The 19,759-nt window shown below is 38.3% G+C and overlaps 1 protein-coding gene across 3 annotated transcripts in view; it reads right to left on the bottom strand.

Moving 5' to 3' along the window:
* The window catches only part of KPNA3 (karyopherin subunit alpha 3), a 110,971-nt gene that overhangs the window by 67,095 nt on the left and 24,117 nt on the right, over nucleotides 1-19,759 (bottom strand). For all 3 annotated transcript variants that reach the window (XM_053563443.1, XM_053563444.1, XM_053563445.1), the window contains exon 2: nucleotides 3,375-3,419. In XM_053563443.1, the coding sequence (XP_053419418.1) occupies nucleotides 3,375-3,419 (45 nt within the window). The remainder of the gene's footprint in view (nucleotides 1-3,374; nucleotides 3,420-19,759) is intronic.

Here is a 19,759-nt window from a genome sequence, read left to right as displayed (position 1 = left end):
TTGTCTATTTTTGTTATTGCTGTTGTGCTTTTGAGGTCATATCCAGAAAAATCAATGCCCAGATCAATGCCATGGAGAGCTCCCCCTACCTGTGTTGTTCCCCCCCCGCCCCCCAACAGGGTCTATGTTGTCCAGACTGGACTCAAATGCCTGCCCTCAAGAAATCCTCCTGCCTCAGCCTCCTAAGTAGCGGGGATTAAGTAAAGGCATATGCTACAGCACCTGATTCCCTGTGTTTTCCTCTAGTTCAGTGGTTCCCAACCTTCCTAATACTGTAACCCTTTAATACAGTTCCTCATGTTGTGGTGACCCCCAAACAAAATTATTTTCATTGCTACTTCATGTGTGCAAAAATGTGTTTTTCAAAAATATGTGTTTTCTGATGGCCTTAGGCAACCCCTGTGAAAGGGTTGTTTGAGCCCCAAAGGGGTCGCGACTCACAGGTTGAGAACCGCAATACGCAGTTTCAGGTCCTTAAGTCTTTACCCTATTCTGAGCTGACTTTTGTACATGGTATGAGGTAAGTGTTTAGTCTCATTCTCCTGCATGTGGACAGCCAGTTCCCAACACTACTGAAAACACTGTCCTTTCCCCTATTGTATTCTTAACACCTTTGCTAAAACTCAACTGACCATAAACGTGTGAATTTATTTCTAGGCTTTCTATACTGCTATTCCCCTGGTCTATGTGTCTGTTTTTATGTCAGCACCATGCTGTTTTGATTACTACAGCTTTATAGTAGATTTCAAATGACATAGTGTGATGCCTCGGGCTTAAGATTGCTTTGCTTTAGTCATCTGGTGTCTTTAGATGCTCTTCTAAATGCCACTGGAAATTTAATATGGATTGCCCTGAATCTGTGCATCACATCTGGAATAATGGAAACTTTAACAATATTAATCCTCGAATCCATGGACATGGGATATCTTTCCATTTATTTGTATCAGAAAGGCTTCCTGGATAAAGGAAGCAGTGCCTTGTTTCATATTTTGGCACAAGATTTCCAACTTGTCACAGGTCAGGACATTTGAGTAGCACTAGCTATATATTTTTTAAAACTTCAATTAACAAAAAAAATCAATTAATTTAAATATAAGTACAAATTTTAAGAAATTCTAATTTAATTCTTGAATAATAGCATTTAATGAATACCAATAATACATCCAGAATTCAATTAAGTATTTTGAGATGGCTTGGGGGAAAGACTTGAGAATTGCTTGTGGAAGGGGAGGGGACTGGCAATGGTCAATGTGGTTATTGCCTTCACTCCTACTCTAACAGAAAATTAAATACTCAAAGCAACTTCCACACAGTGAAGTGATTTACCAATCAGTGGACAACATCGAAATTCAATTTCTCAAATGGGCAGAGCTCATCAGTAAGCTCATTCGGGCACTGGCTGGGCACAATGGCTTACCCCTATAATCCTAGCACTCTGGAGGTCAAGGTGGGTGAATTGCTGGAACCCAAGAGTTCAAAACAACCCTAAACAAAAGCAAGACCTTGACTCTACTAAAGTAGAAAAACTAGCTGAGGACTATGGCGGGTGCCTATAGTCCTAGCTACTCAAGAGGCTGAACAAGAGTTTTAGGTTGTTGTGAGCTGTGATAGCACAGCACTTGACTCCAAGGTGACAGAGACTGTGTCTTTAAAAAAAAAAAAAAAAAGGTTAAAAAAGAAAAAAAAGCAAGTCTAAAGTGGTAAGACTGGCAAGGAGCTCACTTCATTTAAACCAAGGCTTAGTTCATCTTTGGCAAATGACCTAAGTATATGAAAGAACCTGCAAATATGATTACCAAAATACTACCGCAAAGGAGGTGAACTGACAGGACACTGGAATTAGCAAGTATTTTTAAAATTAATAAAAAATGGGAGGAGAAGTGGTACAGGAGAATGGATTTCAAGAACTATACACTACACCAATGAGTATGTCATTGATGGGCCAAAATTAAAACTTGATTATGTGAATGTTTGGAAAAAAATAAGCTAACTCCAATTTATCCTTCAAGTTATTGCTTCAGACATTACCTTCGACAGGTAATGTCTGAAGCAATAACTTGAAGGATAAGCCATTGTGCCCAGCCAGTGCCCGAATGAGCTTACTGATGAGCACAATTTGGGACTATAGGCACCCACCACAATTTCTTTTCTTTGTTAAAAAATTTTCTCTCAGTAGCATTACTTAGAATTTGTAAATATGTATTTGGTTATGAGATTTTTTTACATAACATCCAACTCATGAGACAGTATCTCTAAGAGTGATGCTTAGTTGAATAACTAAATAAACAAATTTCTGATGAAGATCTTGTGAACACAGTTAATATGAACTTCTGACAAAAACAAAATTAGTACTTTGTCAAACCAGAGAGTTGAAGAGCTACCTAGTCAGTATACGACACAAAGTGCACGTTAAATAAATCACCATTAAATTTAAAAGTAAATGCACAGGTTCACTTAGTTCTAGTGACTGTGAGAGAGTGTATCTTCAGAATCAAGACTTTTTGTTCTCCTTAAAATGGAGAAGTTTCAAGATGATACTTTGTTATAGAAAGGTGTTTTAGAAGTGAATTAGATGAGGAAAAAAGAATTTAAGATGTGAAATAAGGTTCAAGTCTATTTTTTAACATGTATGTGTACATAGAATTCATTCTGTATTTTTTTGACTGGCAGTTTAAATATTTGCTTCAAATAAAATGTGTTCACTTGAAAACACAATCTGATGAAGATAACTCTAAAGTCCTCCCTCCAAAAATGAATGAAAATATAATAAACAGCAGGTGCATTCAATTAGCAAGACACAACAAGGTTCTTGTACTTTCATTTTGTTTTCCAAAGTATCTTTAATAGGGAGGATGGGTGGAGGAAGGGTAATTGGTGGGACCACACCTACGGTGCATCTTACAAGGGTACCTGTGACATTTACTAAATGTAGAATATAATCGTCTTAACATAATAACTAAGAAAATGCCTATGTTAACCAGTTTGATGAAAATATTTCAAATTGTATGTAAAACCAGTACATTGTACCACACGACTGCATTAATGTACACAGCTATGATTTAATAAAAAATAAATTATCTTTAACAGGTGTATAAAACTTCTACATGGGAAAAGGGAGAGGAATCCTGTCCCATACACAGCTCACAAAAAGAAGCTATTAAGGAAAAAAAAAATCTAAATTAATCCGATGCTATGAGAGTCTCAACAATGGTAAAGTTCTTCACATAGAGCCTAGAACCATTATAATCTAATAATGTGTGGTTTTAGGTACAGACGACTAATTTGCCACAGTATTTTCATTATTCAATGTATATAGCATTTTAACATCAGGAAAAACTTCTAATTACTTTTCTCTAAATGCAAATCACCCTTACCTTCCGCAGTTCAACTGTCACTTCATTTCTGTGTCTTCGCATTGTCTAAAAAGAAAAATAAAGACCTAAGTGTCAAAATACTGATATTACCATTAATTCATAAATTAAGATCTTAGGCATTTGAGATTTAAATTCTTTAGAAGTAATTTAAGGATTAAGGACTATGAATTAAGATTTTATTTATTTATTTAGAGACAGAGTCTCAAGCTGTTTCCCTTGGTAGAATGCTGCAGCGTCACAGCTCACAGCAACCTCAAACTCTTGGGCTTAGGCAATTCTCTTGCCTCAGCCTCCCAAGTAGCTGAGACTACAGGCGCCCACCACAAGGCCCGGCTATTTTGTGGTTATAGTTGTCATTGTTGTTTGGTGGGCCCGGGCTGGATTCGAACCCACCAGCTCCAGTGTATGTAGCTGGTGCCCTAGCCGCTTGAGATACAGGCACCGAGCCAGTATTACAATTTTGAATGATGAACTATAATTAGTTAAAAAGGCAAAACTGTCTATTTTATTGGAAATCTATTGGTTAATTTTGTGGACAAGGGAAGGTGGGGCCTGTCTTCCGAGGATCCATTTGTTGTCCAAAATGCACCCAGTTTTCTTTGGGGAATCATATCCTCCCTATTGTGTAGAGTCTAGATGTAACCTAAAAGTGTCTTGCTCTTTCTTAGCTTAAGCAGGGCATGAGACCCAACTCTACCAACAGAATTCTCTCACCTGTAACTCTGAATCTGAAGCAAAGTGGGAAGAATAAAAGGGATATTAAATTCCCAAGGAAGAGTCTAGATAAGGCAGTGAATGACACCTATGCTCTTGGCGTCCTCTGGTCCCAGTTTTTCCATGTCCCTACTCAATGAGCCACCTCATATTTTTCCAGTAAATTATGGTTTGCTTAAGTCAGAGACTTTTTGATGCTTGCAACCAATAAATTCTATTTCTAATGACTTAAGTTTTTTTTTGAGACAGAGCCTCAAGCTGTCACCCTGGGTAAAGTGCTGTGGCATCACAGCTCACAGCAACCTCCAACTCCTGGGCTCAAGCGATTCTCCTGCCTCTGCCTCCCAAGTAGCTGGGACTACAGGCACCCACCACAATACCTGGCTATTTTTTGGTTGCAGCTGTCATTGCCATTTGGCGGGCCCAGGCTGGATTCAAACCCGCCAGCTCAGGTGTATGTGGCTGGTGCCTTAGCCACTTGAGCCACAGGCGCTGGGCCATGACTTACGTTTTTAAAAAGCAGTGTATCACCTTAAAAACCATAAGAAATGAAAATTAATACAAAATATCTATTTCTACTTCAAATTTAAAGTTAAAGTACCTAAGTTTATTAAGAGGGTCCATCAGGCTTGTCTTATCAGAAACCAGAAACCACTGAAATGATTACATAGCTCGCCTCTGACGTAGTGATGAGTTCTTTTATTATACACACACATATATGTATCTCATTACATCCTTACATTTTTGGAATAAAGACTCTATGGTCATGGTTTCCTCTTCTTCTTCTTATTTTAAGCAGAGTCTCACTCTGTCTCCTGGGTACAGTGCCATGGTATCATAGCTTATAGCAACCTTGAACTCTTGGGTATGGGCAATCCTCTTGCCTCAGCCTCCTGAGTAGTTGGGACTATAGGCACCCACCACAATGCCCCGCTAGTTTTTCCATTTTCAGTAGAGATGGGGTCTCACTCTTGCTTAGCTGGTTCTGAACTCCTAAGCTCAAACAATCCACTGCTTTGGCCTCCAAGAGTGCTAGGATTACAAGCATGAGCCACCACACCTGGCGGGTGTATTATTCTTTTAATATACTGCCAGATTCATATACTATTTTATTTCATAGTTCTTTTGTTGTGGTATTTTTCTTAAATTGCAAGGAAAACTCAATCTCTTCTTAAAGAAAAAAAGTCCCATAGAATCAATAATAAAAGTTTGCTAAATTTATTGAAATAATCTGGAATACACTTAGATACAGAGACAGAATACATATAAAGAAAACTGTGAAGCAAAATTTAAATTAGTTGCATTCATTTACTGTGATAGAATGAGGCACTGGCAAAGCTATCCTCACTGATAAGGTTCAACAGCAGAAAGAGCCTGGAATCTGTGTGTTTAGTATGTTTCTGCATTTTGACCTGGGTATTACTAATATAGAGAATGCCTTATGTATAAGCTCATCATAAAAAATGGTGATGAAGATAAGGCGTGGTGCCTCATGCCTGTAATCCTACCACTTTGGGAGGCAGAAGAAGAAAGGTTGCCTGAGGTCAGGAGTTCTGAGACCAGCCTGAGCAAGAGTGAGACCCCATCTCTACCAAAAATAGAAAAAATTAGCTGGATGTGGTGGCATTTCCCTAATTCCTGCTACTTGGGAGACTACAGCAGGAGGACACTTGAGCACAAGAGCTTGAGGCTGCGGTGAGCTATGATGACACCACTGCACTCTACCCAGGGCAATAGAGCAAGACCCTGTCTCAAAAAAAAGGTAATAAATGTTGAACAATCTTCAAATATTCAATATTAAAGAAATGTTTTTTGATAACACTGTAAACTGTCCTTAGTCACTTAAAGATTAGAACTGTACCATTATTAAAATTTCCCTAAATGAATATCTAATCCAATTATTACTACAACTGAAAAAACACTTTCATTGCAGTAACTACTACACTTGATTACTTATGAATTGTTATAAGATGGTGCCTAACAATAAGAAGAAAAAAAAATCCGGGCAGCATATCTACCCCAAAATATGACTAAATTTCTGCTCTATTATCTATGATTCACATTAAGATTTAACGTCTAAAGAACCCTAAATTAGGAATCTATCCTTCATAGTAGTGAGTTAACATCTGAAACACCCTCATCATCAGGAGTTAGGTTCCAGGTAATAAGTGCTTCAAAGATCAACATCTCAATTTAGGCACTGGTTTGCTAGCTAGCATAAAGAAAGTTGGAGATAAATTTTTATTGTTGAAATGGAATTGTTATTCAAAATATTTGGATTGTCTAAAAATACAGGCATTTTGATTTTCACCTGGTGTTTAAGAATCTGGCAGGCCCTGCAGCCCAATTTCAGAGAAGTTCCTGAGTCTAGAACCTCCCTTGATTCCGTGGTCCCATTCCTTCTCAGAGAATTTTGTCACTTAATCCTATTTAGAACACTGTAGTATCTGCTTGGCACTGAAGTTTTGTTTTGTTTTGTTTTTGCAAGGTGGTAGTCTAGAGTCTAAGATGGCTAATAAGGACATGGAGCAAGTTGTGTGATCTTTTGTGACGGCTTGCTATAACGTCTGTATATACAGCAGAATTAAGACTTGTCTTTCTGTAATGTAATCCACTGGCAGTAAAACTCCTAAGGCAAAAATATCTATTATCCTTGCCTATTTCTAATAATTAAAGACCATTTACTCACCCAAAAGAATCAATATGAATGTAAATGGACAAACGGTGGTAGGTCAGTTGTCTGACAAAAGTACCTGTGAGTCAGTCATGACTTAACTCTGCTCTCTGAATTACAGAAAAAGATGAACTCTCCTCCCTCACATTCTTCCCAAAAGATCTCATGTACTCTCCTGTCTTCAGGTATTGTTTGACACCACTCCTAAGTATCTTTAGTTCAACTCTCTCTCCTAAACTCCTACTCTGTGAATCATTCACCCATGCAACAAAAATGCATCTATAACACACTGAGCGGTGCAAGTCTAGAACCTACAACCTAACACGGGGACCCGCAGACTAGAGCCTGCTGATCTTAGCTTGGTTTCCTTTCTGAAATAATTTTTTCTTTTACTTCTAATTCTGACTGATAATGTTCTTTTATATTTTAAACTGTCATCTTCTATGATGCAGATTTTAATCAGTGTGTTGATGTATCTTTTCGGCAGGCTTTCAGTGGCAATACTTTGTTACCAATATCAGAAATGAAAAAGGTGGTATCACTACCTTTTCCTTGCAGAAATTAAAAGAATAACAAGGGAACAGTACAAAGAACTCTCCGTATACAAATCTGACAATTCAGATGAAATGGACCAATTCCTCAAAAAGCAAAAACTACCACCTCATTCAACCTAAAATACTTATCTTTCAAAATGTTATGGCCAAGTTCGGGAGCTTGCTCCAGTAATCCTAACACCTTGGCCAAGGTGCAAGGATCCCTTGAGCTCAGGAGGTTGAGACCAGTCTCTACTAAAAACAGAAAAAATTAACTGGGCGTTGCGTGTGGGGCCCTGTAGCTACTTGGGAGGCTAAGGTGGGAGGATCCCTTCAACTTAGGGGTCTGAGGTTGCTGTGAGCAAGGCTGAAACCATGGCACTCTAGCCTGGGCAACAAAGTAAGACTCTGTCTCAAAAACAGTAATAACAATAATAATAAAACTATAACTACTAAAGAAATTATATTTTAAAACTTCCCTTCCAAACTCAGATGGCTTAAGTAGAGAAACCTTCCAAATGTCTAAAAAAGAATTCACAACGATTCAACACACTCTCTTCCCAAAACACAGATGAGGAAATACTTCTCAATTCATTTTATGAAGCTAGTATTATCCTGATAACAAAATCAGACAAGATGGCATAAAAAAGAAAACTATAGGCATACTCCTCATGACTACAGATGCAAAAACCTTTAGCAAAATATTACTAAACAGAACTCAATAAATATAAAGAATTATAAACAATGACCAAGTGGACTTCATTCAAGAGATGCGAGGATAGTTCTGTATTTGAAAAATCAATCAATGGTAAAAATGATCACATCAATGCAGAAAAAAGTAATAAAATTCAATATCCATTCATAAGAAAAACATTCAGAAAAAATAGCAACAGTAGAGAACTTCCTCAACTTGAAAAAGGAACTATGAAAAACTTGTAGTTAACATTTTTATGGCAAAAGTCTGAACACTGTATTGTTCCCAAAGATTGAGAACAAGATAAGAGTGTCTGTTCTCACCGCTCTTATTCAACATAGTGCTAGAAGCTCTGGCCAGTAAAATAAGGCAAGAAAAGGAAAGGGACAGAGATCAGAAAGAAGAAATAAAACGGCCTCCATGTGCATACGACAGGACTGTCTACAAAGGAACCCGGAAGAAATCCAAACAGCTTCTAACACGCTGAGTTCAACAGGGTCACAAGACACATGATAAAAAATTTAAGAGGGAATTGTATTTTTATATACTAGCAATGAAAACATGGACATTGAAATTAAAAATATAAGCCCGTGTCATATAAAATCTCTCAAAACTCTGAATACTTAGGTACAGACCTAATAGTACATGTATCCATATAGAGGGGCCTGTATGCATGGAAGTCTACCACACTGACGAAGGAATTCCGTGATGATCTAACAAACGGAGACACGCTGGTATTCACAAACAGGGAGACTCAACTTGGCAAAGATGTCCATTTTCCCCATACTGATATATAGGTTCAAAGTAATTTCTATCAAAACCCAGGTAATATTTTTTGTAGATATAGAACAGGAATTTGGGACCAGCCTGGGCAATATAGTGAGATGCCATCTCCGAACTAACTACACAGATACATATATACACAGCTCAGAGAGGACTAAATAACCATGCAGGAGGGGAGTATGGTAATGGTACCTTATGGCTTTAAGAGTTCTATTTTAAATAACATACATCTTCTTTAATACAAATAGTACATGTCACTTCTGAAGGACCTCATACTTTACGAGTTTATCGATTCTATTACAACTGATCCTAGTTACAACAGAAAAAAAAAACTTTTTAATGCATTGCTGATCTTATATAAGTAGTAAAGAGGAGCAAAAGTGAGGAGGTTAAACCTAAAGGAAAAGTCATAAAAGGCAAATAAGTGAAAAGAAAGTATGAGGGAAATTGCCTACTTCACACTGAGAACAGAAGGACTAAGTCCTGGGCCCTGAGGCAGAGTTGGAAAGCTAAACTGTAACACCTAGGTTATAAAATATAAAACTACAGCAAATATTTAAGCAGACAATTATTTAATAGACAAATAGAATTAAAAATATCAACAAGCAGACCACTTACGATGGCTCACACCTATAATCCTAGCACTCTGGGAGGCCAAGGTGGGAGGATCAAGACAAACCTGAGCAAAGCCAGACCCCATCTCTACTAAAAAAGGAAAAGTGGCTAGGTGTGGCATGCTCCTGTAGTCCCAGATACTTGAGAGGCTAAGGCAGGGGGATGGCTCAGCCCAGGAGTGTGAGGTTGCCCTGATCTAGACTGACAGCACAGCACTCTTACCCAGGCAACAGTCTAAAAAAAATCAATTATCAGCCAGCCAGAAGAAAAGACCAGAAATGACCAGCAGACTTGAAAAACTGAACAAAAAAAAGAGAACCAAACAGAACTCTGAAATATGAAAAATAATTACTGAAATACAGATATATGACCAATATTAAGAACTCAATAGAGGGGTTTTACAGATTTGCTGTGAAGAGAGTCTATCAACTGTAAGACAGGCCACAGAAACCATCAGTCATGACATTCGAGGTACAAAAAATGATAAACGCAGAAGATAGGGTAAAAAACAGAGAAACTGTGTTTATTTGGGTTCCAGAAAAATAAAGGCATTGGGCAGAAGGAATAGGTAAAGAGACAGAGGCAGACCTCGTAAAAAACAATAAACCACAGTGTCAAGAAGCTAAACAAACTCCTAAGCAGAAAAATAAAAATAAATACACATATGGACATACTGCAAAGCATCAAAGGGAGAAAAAAGGAACTCTAAAAGGAGCCTAAGAAATCGAAAAGCAATAGGCTGAAAACTACCTCTAAAAAGTTCCCTTTTATTAATTTAATTAATAAATCCCTATTAATTTAGTTTATAAACAGGCTTTATGAATGGTTATATTTTATAAGTCTGTAACTTTACTAACAAATTATACAGCATACAGTTAAATTTTTTTTTTAAAACAGCATATTCCCATAGTTTTCTTTCCTAAAGTTTTCAGTTACAGGAACAATTTCAGAATCACTTTAATAAGATAAACTCAATGATTCTGGCTTTACTACACTTGTACAATTGACACTCTACTAAATTTTTTTTTCTCTACTAAAATATTTTAAAGATCAGGCCCTTCTGAGAATCTGATGAAGTCACTTCAAATATAGAGCACTGGAAGCCAGGTGTGAGGACCCGTGACCATAGTCACAGCTCCTCAGAAGGTTGAGGCAGCAGGATCTTCTGAGCCCAAGAGGTCATCCTACCTAACACAGAAAGACCACGGTTTAAAAAAAAAAAGTATATTATTGGCATGGCATAAAATTTCAGGTGGTTCTGGAGCCATCATTAGCCTCTATAAACCCCAGATTAAAAATCTCTGTAACAAAAACTTGTGGCTCAAGCGGCTAAGGCGTCAGCCACATACACTGAACTGGTAGGTTTGAATCCAGCCCGGGCCCGCCAAACAATGACGGCTGCAACCAAAAATAGCTGGGCATTGTGGCAGGTGCCTATAGTCCCAGCTACTTGGGAGGCAAAGGCAGGAGAATCGCTTAAGCCCAAGAGTTGGAGGTTGCTGTGAGCTGTGATGCCACCGCACTCTACCCAGGGTGACAGCTTGAGGCTCTGTCTCAAAAAAACCAACAAAAAACCAAATTAATAATTTCAGAAAAGGACAAAAGAAACTTTCTGAGGTGATGGAACTGTACTAAAACTGGGCTACAGTGTAATGTTACACACGATATAAATTTACTAAAAACCAAACTGCATACTTACAATAAGTGAATTATATGGTATATAAACTATATCTCTTTAACCTGTAAAAAGGAAAACACCCTTCTGCAATACAGATATTTATACAATTATTCTTTGGTTACTGATTGTTTTCCTCAGCAAAGTAACCAAAACAAGTATATAAATTTTATATGGAGAAAGGCAGGTAGGAGACAGAACAATTTCTGGGACTCATTTGGCTTCTAAGACTGTATAAGGACACAAAATTACCCTCTCAAGTGATGATACAGCTGAAAAACTACAGCTCTGAAACAAAAGGTCTAAGGCTGTGCTGATGCCCTGCCATTAACTGGGTATCCATGTTTCAGGGAATTGGTGACAAAGCTGACTTCCAAAAATCAATGAAAGCCATGAGGCAGTGAAATAGTATCCTAAATGTGTTCAAAGAAACTTTAACTTCAAACTCATAACTCTAATCAGGAAAGAATTCTAGAATTTGCATACTACCACTTCGTAACTGTTAGAAAGTGAACAAATCTAGACAATGATCATCACCATTTGCTAACATGACAAAAAGAGATAACTTGACCTAATGTACCTTATAATACCCAAGACAATTTAAAAAGCAACCCCATAGAATGAGAGAAAAGATTTACATATCATGTATCTGAGAAAAAACTTGTAACTGGAGTATAATAGATCCTCACAACTCATTAATATTAAAAGACAAATAACACAATTTAAAAACTACCAAAGGGCTGGATGGCACCTGTGGCTCAGTGGGTAGTGCACCTGCCCATATACTGAGGGTGGTGAGTTCAAACCCAGACCCAGTCAGCAAAAACAGCAGTGACAACTGCGACAAAAAATAGCTGGGCGTTGTGGCAGGCGCCTGTAGTCCCAGCTACTCAGGAGGCTGAGGCAAGAGAATCGCCTAACCCCAAGAATTAGAGGTTGCTGTGAGCTGTGATGCTACAGCACTCCACCCAGGGGGACAAAGTGACCCATCTCCAAAAAAAAGCTGTTTTTGTTTTTTTAAAGTACATGACACCTACAAATTTGTCTTAGCAATAGATATAGAAGACTTGATCTATATCTAACAACCAATTTACAGGTGACAGAGGGATGGCATACAATTAGCAAAATCTTTTAAGGAAATATAATAAATATATACAGACTAAAGTGGAAAATAAATTCACCAATAGATAAGAACACCCAAATAAAACCAGACATATATGAAAATTTGATGTGACACAAATGGCACGGCAGACCCCTGAGAAAAAGACCAGTCAGTAAACAGTATTGGGCTGATTAATTATCCATATGGGGAAAAACATGAAACTGGACACCTATCCACATATCATCATACAGAAATATCAATTCCAGATGGATTAAAGATTTGCAAAAGCAACACTGACTTTTAAATTTTTAAAAGAAAATGTCTTTCTGATCCCTGAAAAAAATCAGAAAAATGGAGAAAAAATCAGAAAAATGGAGAAAAATTTCTCAAGCAAGATACAAAAGTGATAAAATAAAAGAATAATTCCATTAAAATTAAGAACTTCTGGCTGGGCATGGTGGCTCATGCCTGTGATCCTAGCACTCTGGAAGGCTGAGGCAAGATGATAAGAGCCCAGGAGCCCTCAACAAACCTGGCAACATACTGAGACCTGGTCTCTACAAAAAATAACTAAAAAATTAGCTAACGAGGTGGCACATTCCTGTAGTCTCAGCTACTCAAGCAGTTTAAGCAGGAGGATTGCTTGAGTCCAAGAGTTTGAGGTTGCAGTCAGCTATAATCATACAACTGCGCTCCAACCTTGGTGACAGAGTGAGACCCTGTCTCCAAAAGAATAAAAAAAAAAGAACTCTTGTTCTTTAAAAGAGTCCATAAAGTGAAAAGCCAAGCCAAACTAGAAGGATACTGGAAGCTTAAATATTGAATACTGACTATATGAAAGTACTCACATCCACCAACAAGGAAAAGGCAATAGAAAACCACAGAGAAAAACAGGAACGGGCACTTCCTAGAACACAAAACATAAAACAGTAATAGCCCACCTAAAAAGGTGGTCAACCTCGTTAATCAGGAGGCAAACTGGTGAAAATCTGGTTAAGGATGAAAAAGACTCAAAGACACCACAATTAACTATGAGGTATTCAACCCTACAGAAACTCTGGCACACACACCCACGCCATGAGAAATATGAATATAGGAGATTTCTGGGCATTTCTGATTTTTTTTTTTTTTTTTTTTTTGGAAACAGAGCCTCAAGCTGTCGCCCTGGGTAGAGTGCCGTGGCATCACAGCTCACAGCAACCTCCAAATCCTGGACTCAAACGATTCTCCTGCCTCTGCCTCCCAAGTAGTTGGGACTACAGGTGCCCGCCACAACGTCCGGCTACTTTTTGGTTGCAGCCATCATTGTTTGGTGGGCCCAGGCTGGATTCAAACCTGCCAGCTCAGATATATGTGGCTGGTGCCTTAGCCACTTGAGCCACAGGCACTGACCCAGCACCCCTGCTTTGTAATAGCAAAAAATATAATACTTTTGTTTTCAATTTCATTTAATTCTGCTCTAATTTTGGTTCTTTTCTCCTGCTAGGTTTGGGATTGGAATATTCTTCCTTTTCCAGTTGCTTGAGATGTCCCATTAAGTTGTTAACTTCTTCTCTTTCTGTTCTCTTGAGGAAGGCTTCAGTGCTATAAATTTCCCTCTTAGGACTGCCTTTTCAGTATCCCAGAGGTTCTGATAATTCATATCTTCATTATCATTTTGTTCCAAAATTTGGTAATTTCCTTCTTAATCTCATCTCTGACCCAGCTATCATTCAGCATAAGGTTATTTAACTTCCGTGTTTTTGTATGAGTGTGCAGATTCCTGTTGTCACTGAGTTCAACTTTTATTCCATGATGGTTCGAGAAGATGCAAGGAACTATTTCTATTCTTTTAAATTTGCTAAGGTTAGACTTGTGACCTAAGATGTGATCAATTTTGGAGTATGTTCCATGGGCTGACGTTTTGTTAGGATGAAATGTTCTGTAGATGTCTGTTAAATCCAATTGTTAAATGGTTAAGTCTAAAATTTCTTTGCTGAGTTTCTTATTGGAGGATCTATCCAACACTGCCAAAGGAGTGTTAAAATCTCTGACTATTATGGTGCTGGAGTAAATCACATTGCTCATGTCTGTTACAGTCTCTCTTATAAAATGAGGCACATTCTGGTTGGGTGCATAAATGTTAATAATTGAAATCTCATCATGTTGAGTGTTACCCTTAACAAATATGAAGTGACCATCCTTATCTTTCTTTACTTTTGTTGGCTTAAAACCTATTGTATCTGCAAATAAAATCGCAACACCTGCTTTTTTCTGATTTCCATTTGCCTGAAATACATGACCATCCTTTCACCCTGAGTCTATATTTATCTTTTAAGGTAAGATGAGATTCTTGTATGCAGCAGGTATCTGGCTTGAGTTTTTGTATCCAGTCAGCTAACCTGTGCCTCTTTAGAGGACAACTTAAGCCATTCACATTAATTGTAAATATTGATAAGCCTGGTAGAATTTGGGGTATCGAGTTTTTCAAAAGTCCAGTGGACATTTTTAATCCTTTCGCCACTGTGGAAGTTGGAATTCGATCAAGTTTCTGAGTGAGTTTACTTCTGTGGTGGAGGATTGTGTTGGTCATTATGGAGGATAGGTCTGAGAATATCCTGGAGAGGTGGTTTAGTTATGGCCAATTTCTTCAACATATAAATGTCATTATTTAATTTCTCCATCATAAATGAAACTCAGTTTAGCTGCATACAGGATCCTGGGTTGAAAGTTGTTTTGTTTTAAGAGATTAAAAGTCAATGACTACCCTCTTCTAGCTTGAAAGGTTTCAGCAGAGGGATCTGCAGTCATTATAATATTCTTCCCTTTGTAGGTTATGGTTTTCTTATGTCTGACTGCTTGTAGAATTTTCTCCTTCATATTCACTTTGGCGAAGTTAATTATAATGTGTCTAGGAGATGTCTTATTTGGGTTGAGTCATGCTGGGGTTCTTAAACTGTCTGCCATCTGAATTTCAGAATCTCTTGGCATGTCTGGGAAGTTCTCCTTGATTATCTCAGGAAGTAGAGCATCTGTGCCTTTCAAAGCAACTTTGTTGCCTTCAAGAATTCCTATAAGGCGAATATTAGTTTTCTTCGAATTATCCCAGAGCTGAAAGAATGATCCATTTTTGCTCTCCACTTCTCTTCTTCTTTGAGCGTTTGGGAGTGTTCAAAAGCTTTGTCTTCAATGTCAGAGATCCTTTCTTCTGCCTGCTCCATTCTGTTACTGAGGAATTCTATTGTATTTCTCAGATCTTTGAGGGCTGCAAGTTCTTGTCTCAATGTGTCAAAATCTTTGGTGATTTTTGTCTTTGAACTCATTGAATTCTTGAGACAACTTTTAAAATGTTCTTGAATTTCTAATAACAACTTTACTTCCATTCTATTAATCTTATTTGTGATCCAAATTCTGAATTCGATTTCTGACATCTCAGCCATCTGTTTGTGAATGGGATCTTCTGTTGTGTCTGCCATATTATTCCTTGGGGGAGCTAATCTACTCTGGTTATTCATGTTAACTAGAGTTTTTCAGCTGATTCCGCCACATGGTTATTTTACACCATTTGGCTAGATAAGCAGATAAGGTGAAGTGGGTTAGGGGCTCCTGGAGTAGTGATTAACCAGTCCTTTGCCCAAGAGCTGGGACTGGTGTCTGTACCTTTTCTCCTAGAGCTTTGCAAAGGGCCCGTACAGTGCTATGGCCTGAGACCCTGGGGGACTTGCTTGGTGTTGTGGGGCTACGTGGCCCTGTCTTGTTTTCAGCTGGTCTCTGTCCTACCCTAGTGAATCAGTTACTCTGAGTTGAAGCGTCAGCTGTGGAGAAATACCAGCAATTAAGTGACCCTGCCCCACACGTGCAATAACTGGAAAAGGAAAAATCAAACCTTCCCACAACCACACACCCAGGGTACCACTTTGGATAGTCCTCGGGTGATTGGCCCAGTTTAAGAGATCCAAATCAATAGCAAAAAATAAATACAAAAATATTGAAAGCAACCCAAGAGAAAAAAAAAATTTATTCAACCTCCATTAGCTATATTACAAATCCTAAGTCTCTAACTTCAATTAAATTTTTAATGCATACTGTTTAGAAATCTTTCCAAGCTTCCCTAGTTAGATTTTGCACCAAAATAAAAATACTGTTCTTAAGCCCCCTTCTCCACATTGTCCTTCCCCTCAGCAGACCAGGCCCCCTATTTACTGAGAAAATGGATGACAGCAACAACTCAACTTCCCACCAAGCACATCCAAATCTCCCCCCAATCTTCTCCCCAATAACCTGTATCCTCAAACATCCTTTACTCCTTTCATCCTATCACAAGGACACTGTTAAGAGGTGACTGTGCACTGAATCTAATATCCTCTCCTCTGCTGTCCCCTTGATTTATCTATTACCCCTGTCAGTTTTATACAATCATTCCTCTACCTTTTGTCAATGTGTACAGAAAATTTCAACCCTCAGACTTAAATCACCCCTTCACTGGCTCTCTTTAGCCAGTTTATTTTACTGCTGTATTTGTAAGTAAACATATTTGAGTATATTCAGTAAGTCCAACCAGCTTAGGAATTGAAGCAGCTTAAAACTTTAAGCACAGGGTGGACACAGTGGCTCACACCTGCAATCCTAGCACTCAGGCAGAAGGATCCCTTGAATCCAGAAGTTTGAGGTTGCTGTGAGCTACACTGACACCACAGGAGACTCTGCCTAAAAAACAAACTAACAAAACAAAACAAAAAAGGAGTAAGCACAACTCTCTCTCCAGAGTTAGTATTTCCTGGATCACTCCCCAGAAAACCCTATAGCTTCCTTAAAATACTCAAAACTAGGCTCGTCATTTTCCTCGAGGATCTTGTTTCACGTACTATCCTCACCCTATCTGTGGTAACAGTGCTCTCTGAAGTGGAATGTTAAACTACTTCAAAAAGTGGTTCTGAGAATCACATGAGATAAACATTAATAAAAGCGCCTGGCGTTGTTTGTGTCACAAAGCCAGCAGTCATCAGCTTTGGTTTCCCTTCTCCTTCTACGGGTTGTAATCTCCATTTCTAACTTCAAACGCCACTACTTCTGTCCACTGGGAATTGAACATCAGTGATTTTTCTTTCGTTTTTAGCAGAATATACTGGTCTATTTTAGTAGTATCATTTTTACTTCCTAACATTTTTGATTTCTTAAAATGATTCAATCATCTTAAAATACTTACGCAATGGCCTTTGGTTATTTGGACTGCCCAACCCTTAGGAAGCGTCAGACTGACATTTGTGATGTCTGGAGATTACCTGTGGTAGGGTTAGTTCCTCATGTGTTTTGTAATTTTGGATTATGAGCTTAGGGCAGATGACTTCCCTATCCCCTTCCTGTGCTAATGACACTGTCCAAACTTCAAAACATTTAGCTTTTCTATAATAGTAATTAAAAAGGAAGTGACTTAGAATCTAAATACCAGAAATTATACTAAATTTGCCATTTGGATTGAATCAAGTCTAAAAGACAGGCATTATTTTAATCTAAGAAGTCTTGTCTAGTATGGGAAATTAAGAATAAATAAGAAACTTCAATCCTCCTTCTCTACCAACTCCTCCTGGTCTGCTAGTTACAGTTCAAAAATGGATATTAGATTCAGTGAACAGTCACCTCTTAACAGTATCCTTATGATAGGATGAAAGGAGCTTGTAAATCCAGCATTCTGAGAAGCGGAGGCAGGAGGACCGCTAGAGCTCAGGCGTTTGAGACTAGCCTGAGCAAGAGAAAGACTCCATCTCTCTGACAAATTGAAAACTTAGGAAGGCACCCCACCATGGCTGAGGCAGGAAGATCACTTGAATCTAGGAGTTTGAGGTTGCTGTGAGCTGAGCTAAGCTGACGCCAGGGCACTCTAGCCTGTACAACACAGTGAGAGCCTATCTCAAAAATGAATGAATGAATGAACAGAGACTGGAGAAGTTTATAGTTAACCTAATACCAAAATATCAAAACTTGCTTCAATTCCCCAAAAAAGCCTATTCCAACTTCATCATAGACTGAAAATTCCATTGCATCCATATTCCTAGATATCAACTAGAATTTTAAAAATTAAGGAGGAGGTGAGATTTTTCACTCTACAAAAAACTTTGAAATGGGATCCCTTTTTAACAAATTCTGACTGGCACAGATGACTGGACAGATAGGACTCACACAGGACTTTGTGTTCTAAGACTTTAAAATTTTAGAGCAACACCGTGAAATAATTTAATACAAAAAAGAATGACAATCAAATTAGAGAATCAGGAATGTTCCACAGATTTTTTTCTAGCCAAAATGATCTTGAAAGGGGAGAACATTATTGGGCAATGTTTGTGTAACAACAAAAAAGAAAATAAAGGTCTGGTGTGCTTGTTCACTCCTGTAATCCTAGCAGTTCGGGTAGCTGAGGCAGGAAGACTGTTAGAGACCAGGTGTTTGAGATCAGCCCGAGCAAGAGTGAGACCCTATCACTACAAAAAATAGAAAAATTAGCTGGACATGGTAGTGTGCCTGTAACTCCAGCTACTGGGGAGGCTGAGACCGGAACTGCTTTGAGCCCAGAAGTCTGAGATTGCTGTGAGCTATGATGACACCACTGAACTCTACTCCAGGTGACAGAGTAAGACCCTGTCTCAAAAATATGTAAAAATTTAAAATTAAAAGAAAAGGAGAAACAAAGTCAGAAACTGATTTTAAGACTGTAAGTCCACCACAACAAAGATAGTGAGGCAATACCACAAAGGTAGACACACAGATTAATAAAAACAAAAAGAGCTCAGAGGTTCAGCACCCATAGTTCAGTGGTTAGGACACTGGCCACATACACAGGAGCTGGCGGGTTCCAACCTAGGCTGGGTCTGCTAAACACCAGTGACAACAACAACAACAACAAAAATAGCCGGACACTGTGGCAGGCTCCTGTAGTTCTAGCTACTGGGAGGCTGAGGCAAGAGAATCATTTAAGCCCAAGAGTTTAAGGTTGCAGTCAGCTGTGACATCAAGGTACCCTACCGAGGGTGACACAGTGAAATTCTGTCTCCAAAAAAAAAAAAAAAGGTAAGAAATAGAGCTACATATACACGATCAACTGGTCTCTGACGATGCCAAGGTAATTTAAAGAGTGCTGGAAGAATGCCAACCCTTACCTCATAGTGTACACAAATATTAATTCAAAATGAATCACAGACCTATCGTAAAAGCTAAAATAAATTCTAGAGGAAATATGAGAAAAATCTTTGCATAACAGAAATATGTGGGGTAATTAATATTTCTTAAATAAAACACAAAAAGTGTAAGTGTTAAAAGAGAACTTGAGGGCGGCGCCTGTGGCTCAAGGAGTAGGGTGCCGGTCCCATACGCTGGAGGTGGCGGGTTCAAACCCAGCCCCGGCCAAAAACCACCAAAAAAAAAAAAAAAAAGAGAACTTGATATAGTGGACTTTAAAAGTAAGGAAGTTTTGCTCTTCTAAGGACACTATTCACGATACAACAAAGAACTTGTATGTAGATTTAAAAAAAACTCTTACAACTTAATTTTAAAGAAATCTAATTTCTTAAATGGGCAAAATATTAAAACAGATACTATGTAAAGAAGGCATATGACTTGTCTAT

Source organism: Nycticebus coucang, chromosome 15, assembly GCF_027406575.1.
Source record: "Nycticebus coucang isolate mNycCou1 chromosome 15, mNycCou1.pri, whole genome shotgun sequence".
NCBI lineage: Eukaryota > Metazoa > Chordata > Mammalia > Primates > Lorisidae > Nycticebus > Nycticebus coucang.
The sequence above is the reverse complement of the archived record's forward strand: the minus strand, read 5'-3'. Positions and strand labels throughout refer to the sequence as shown.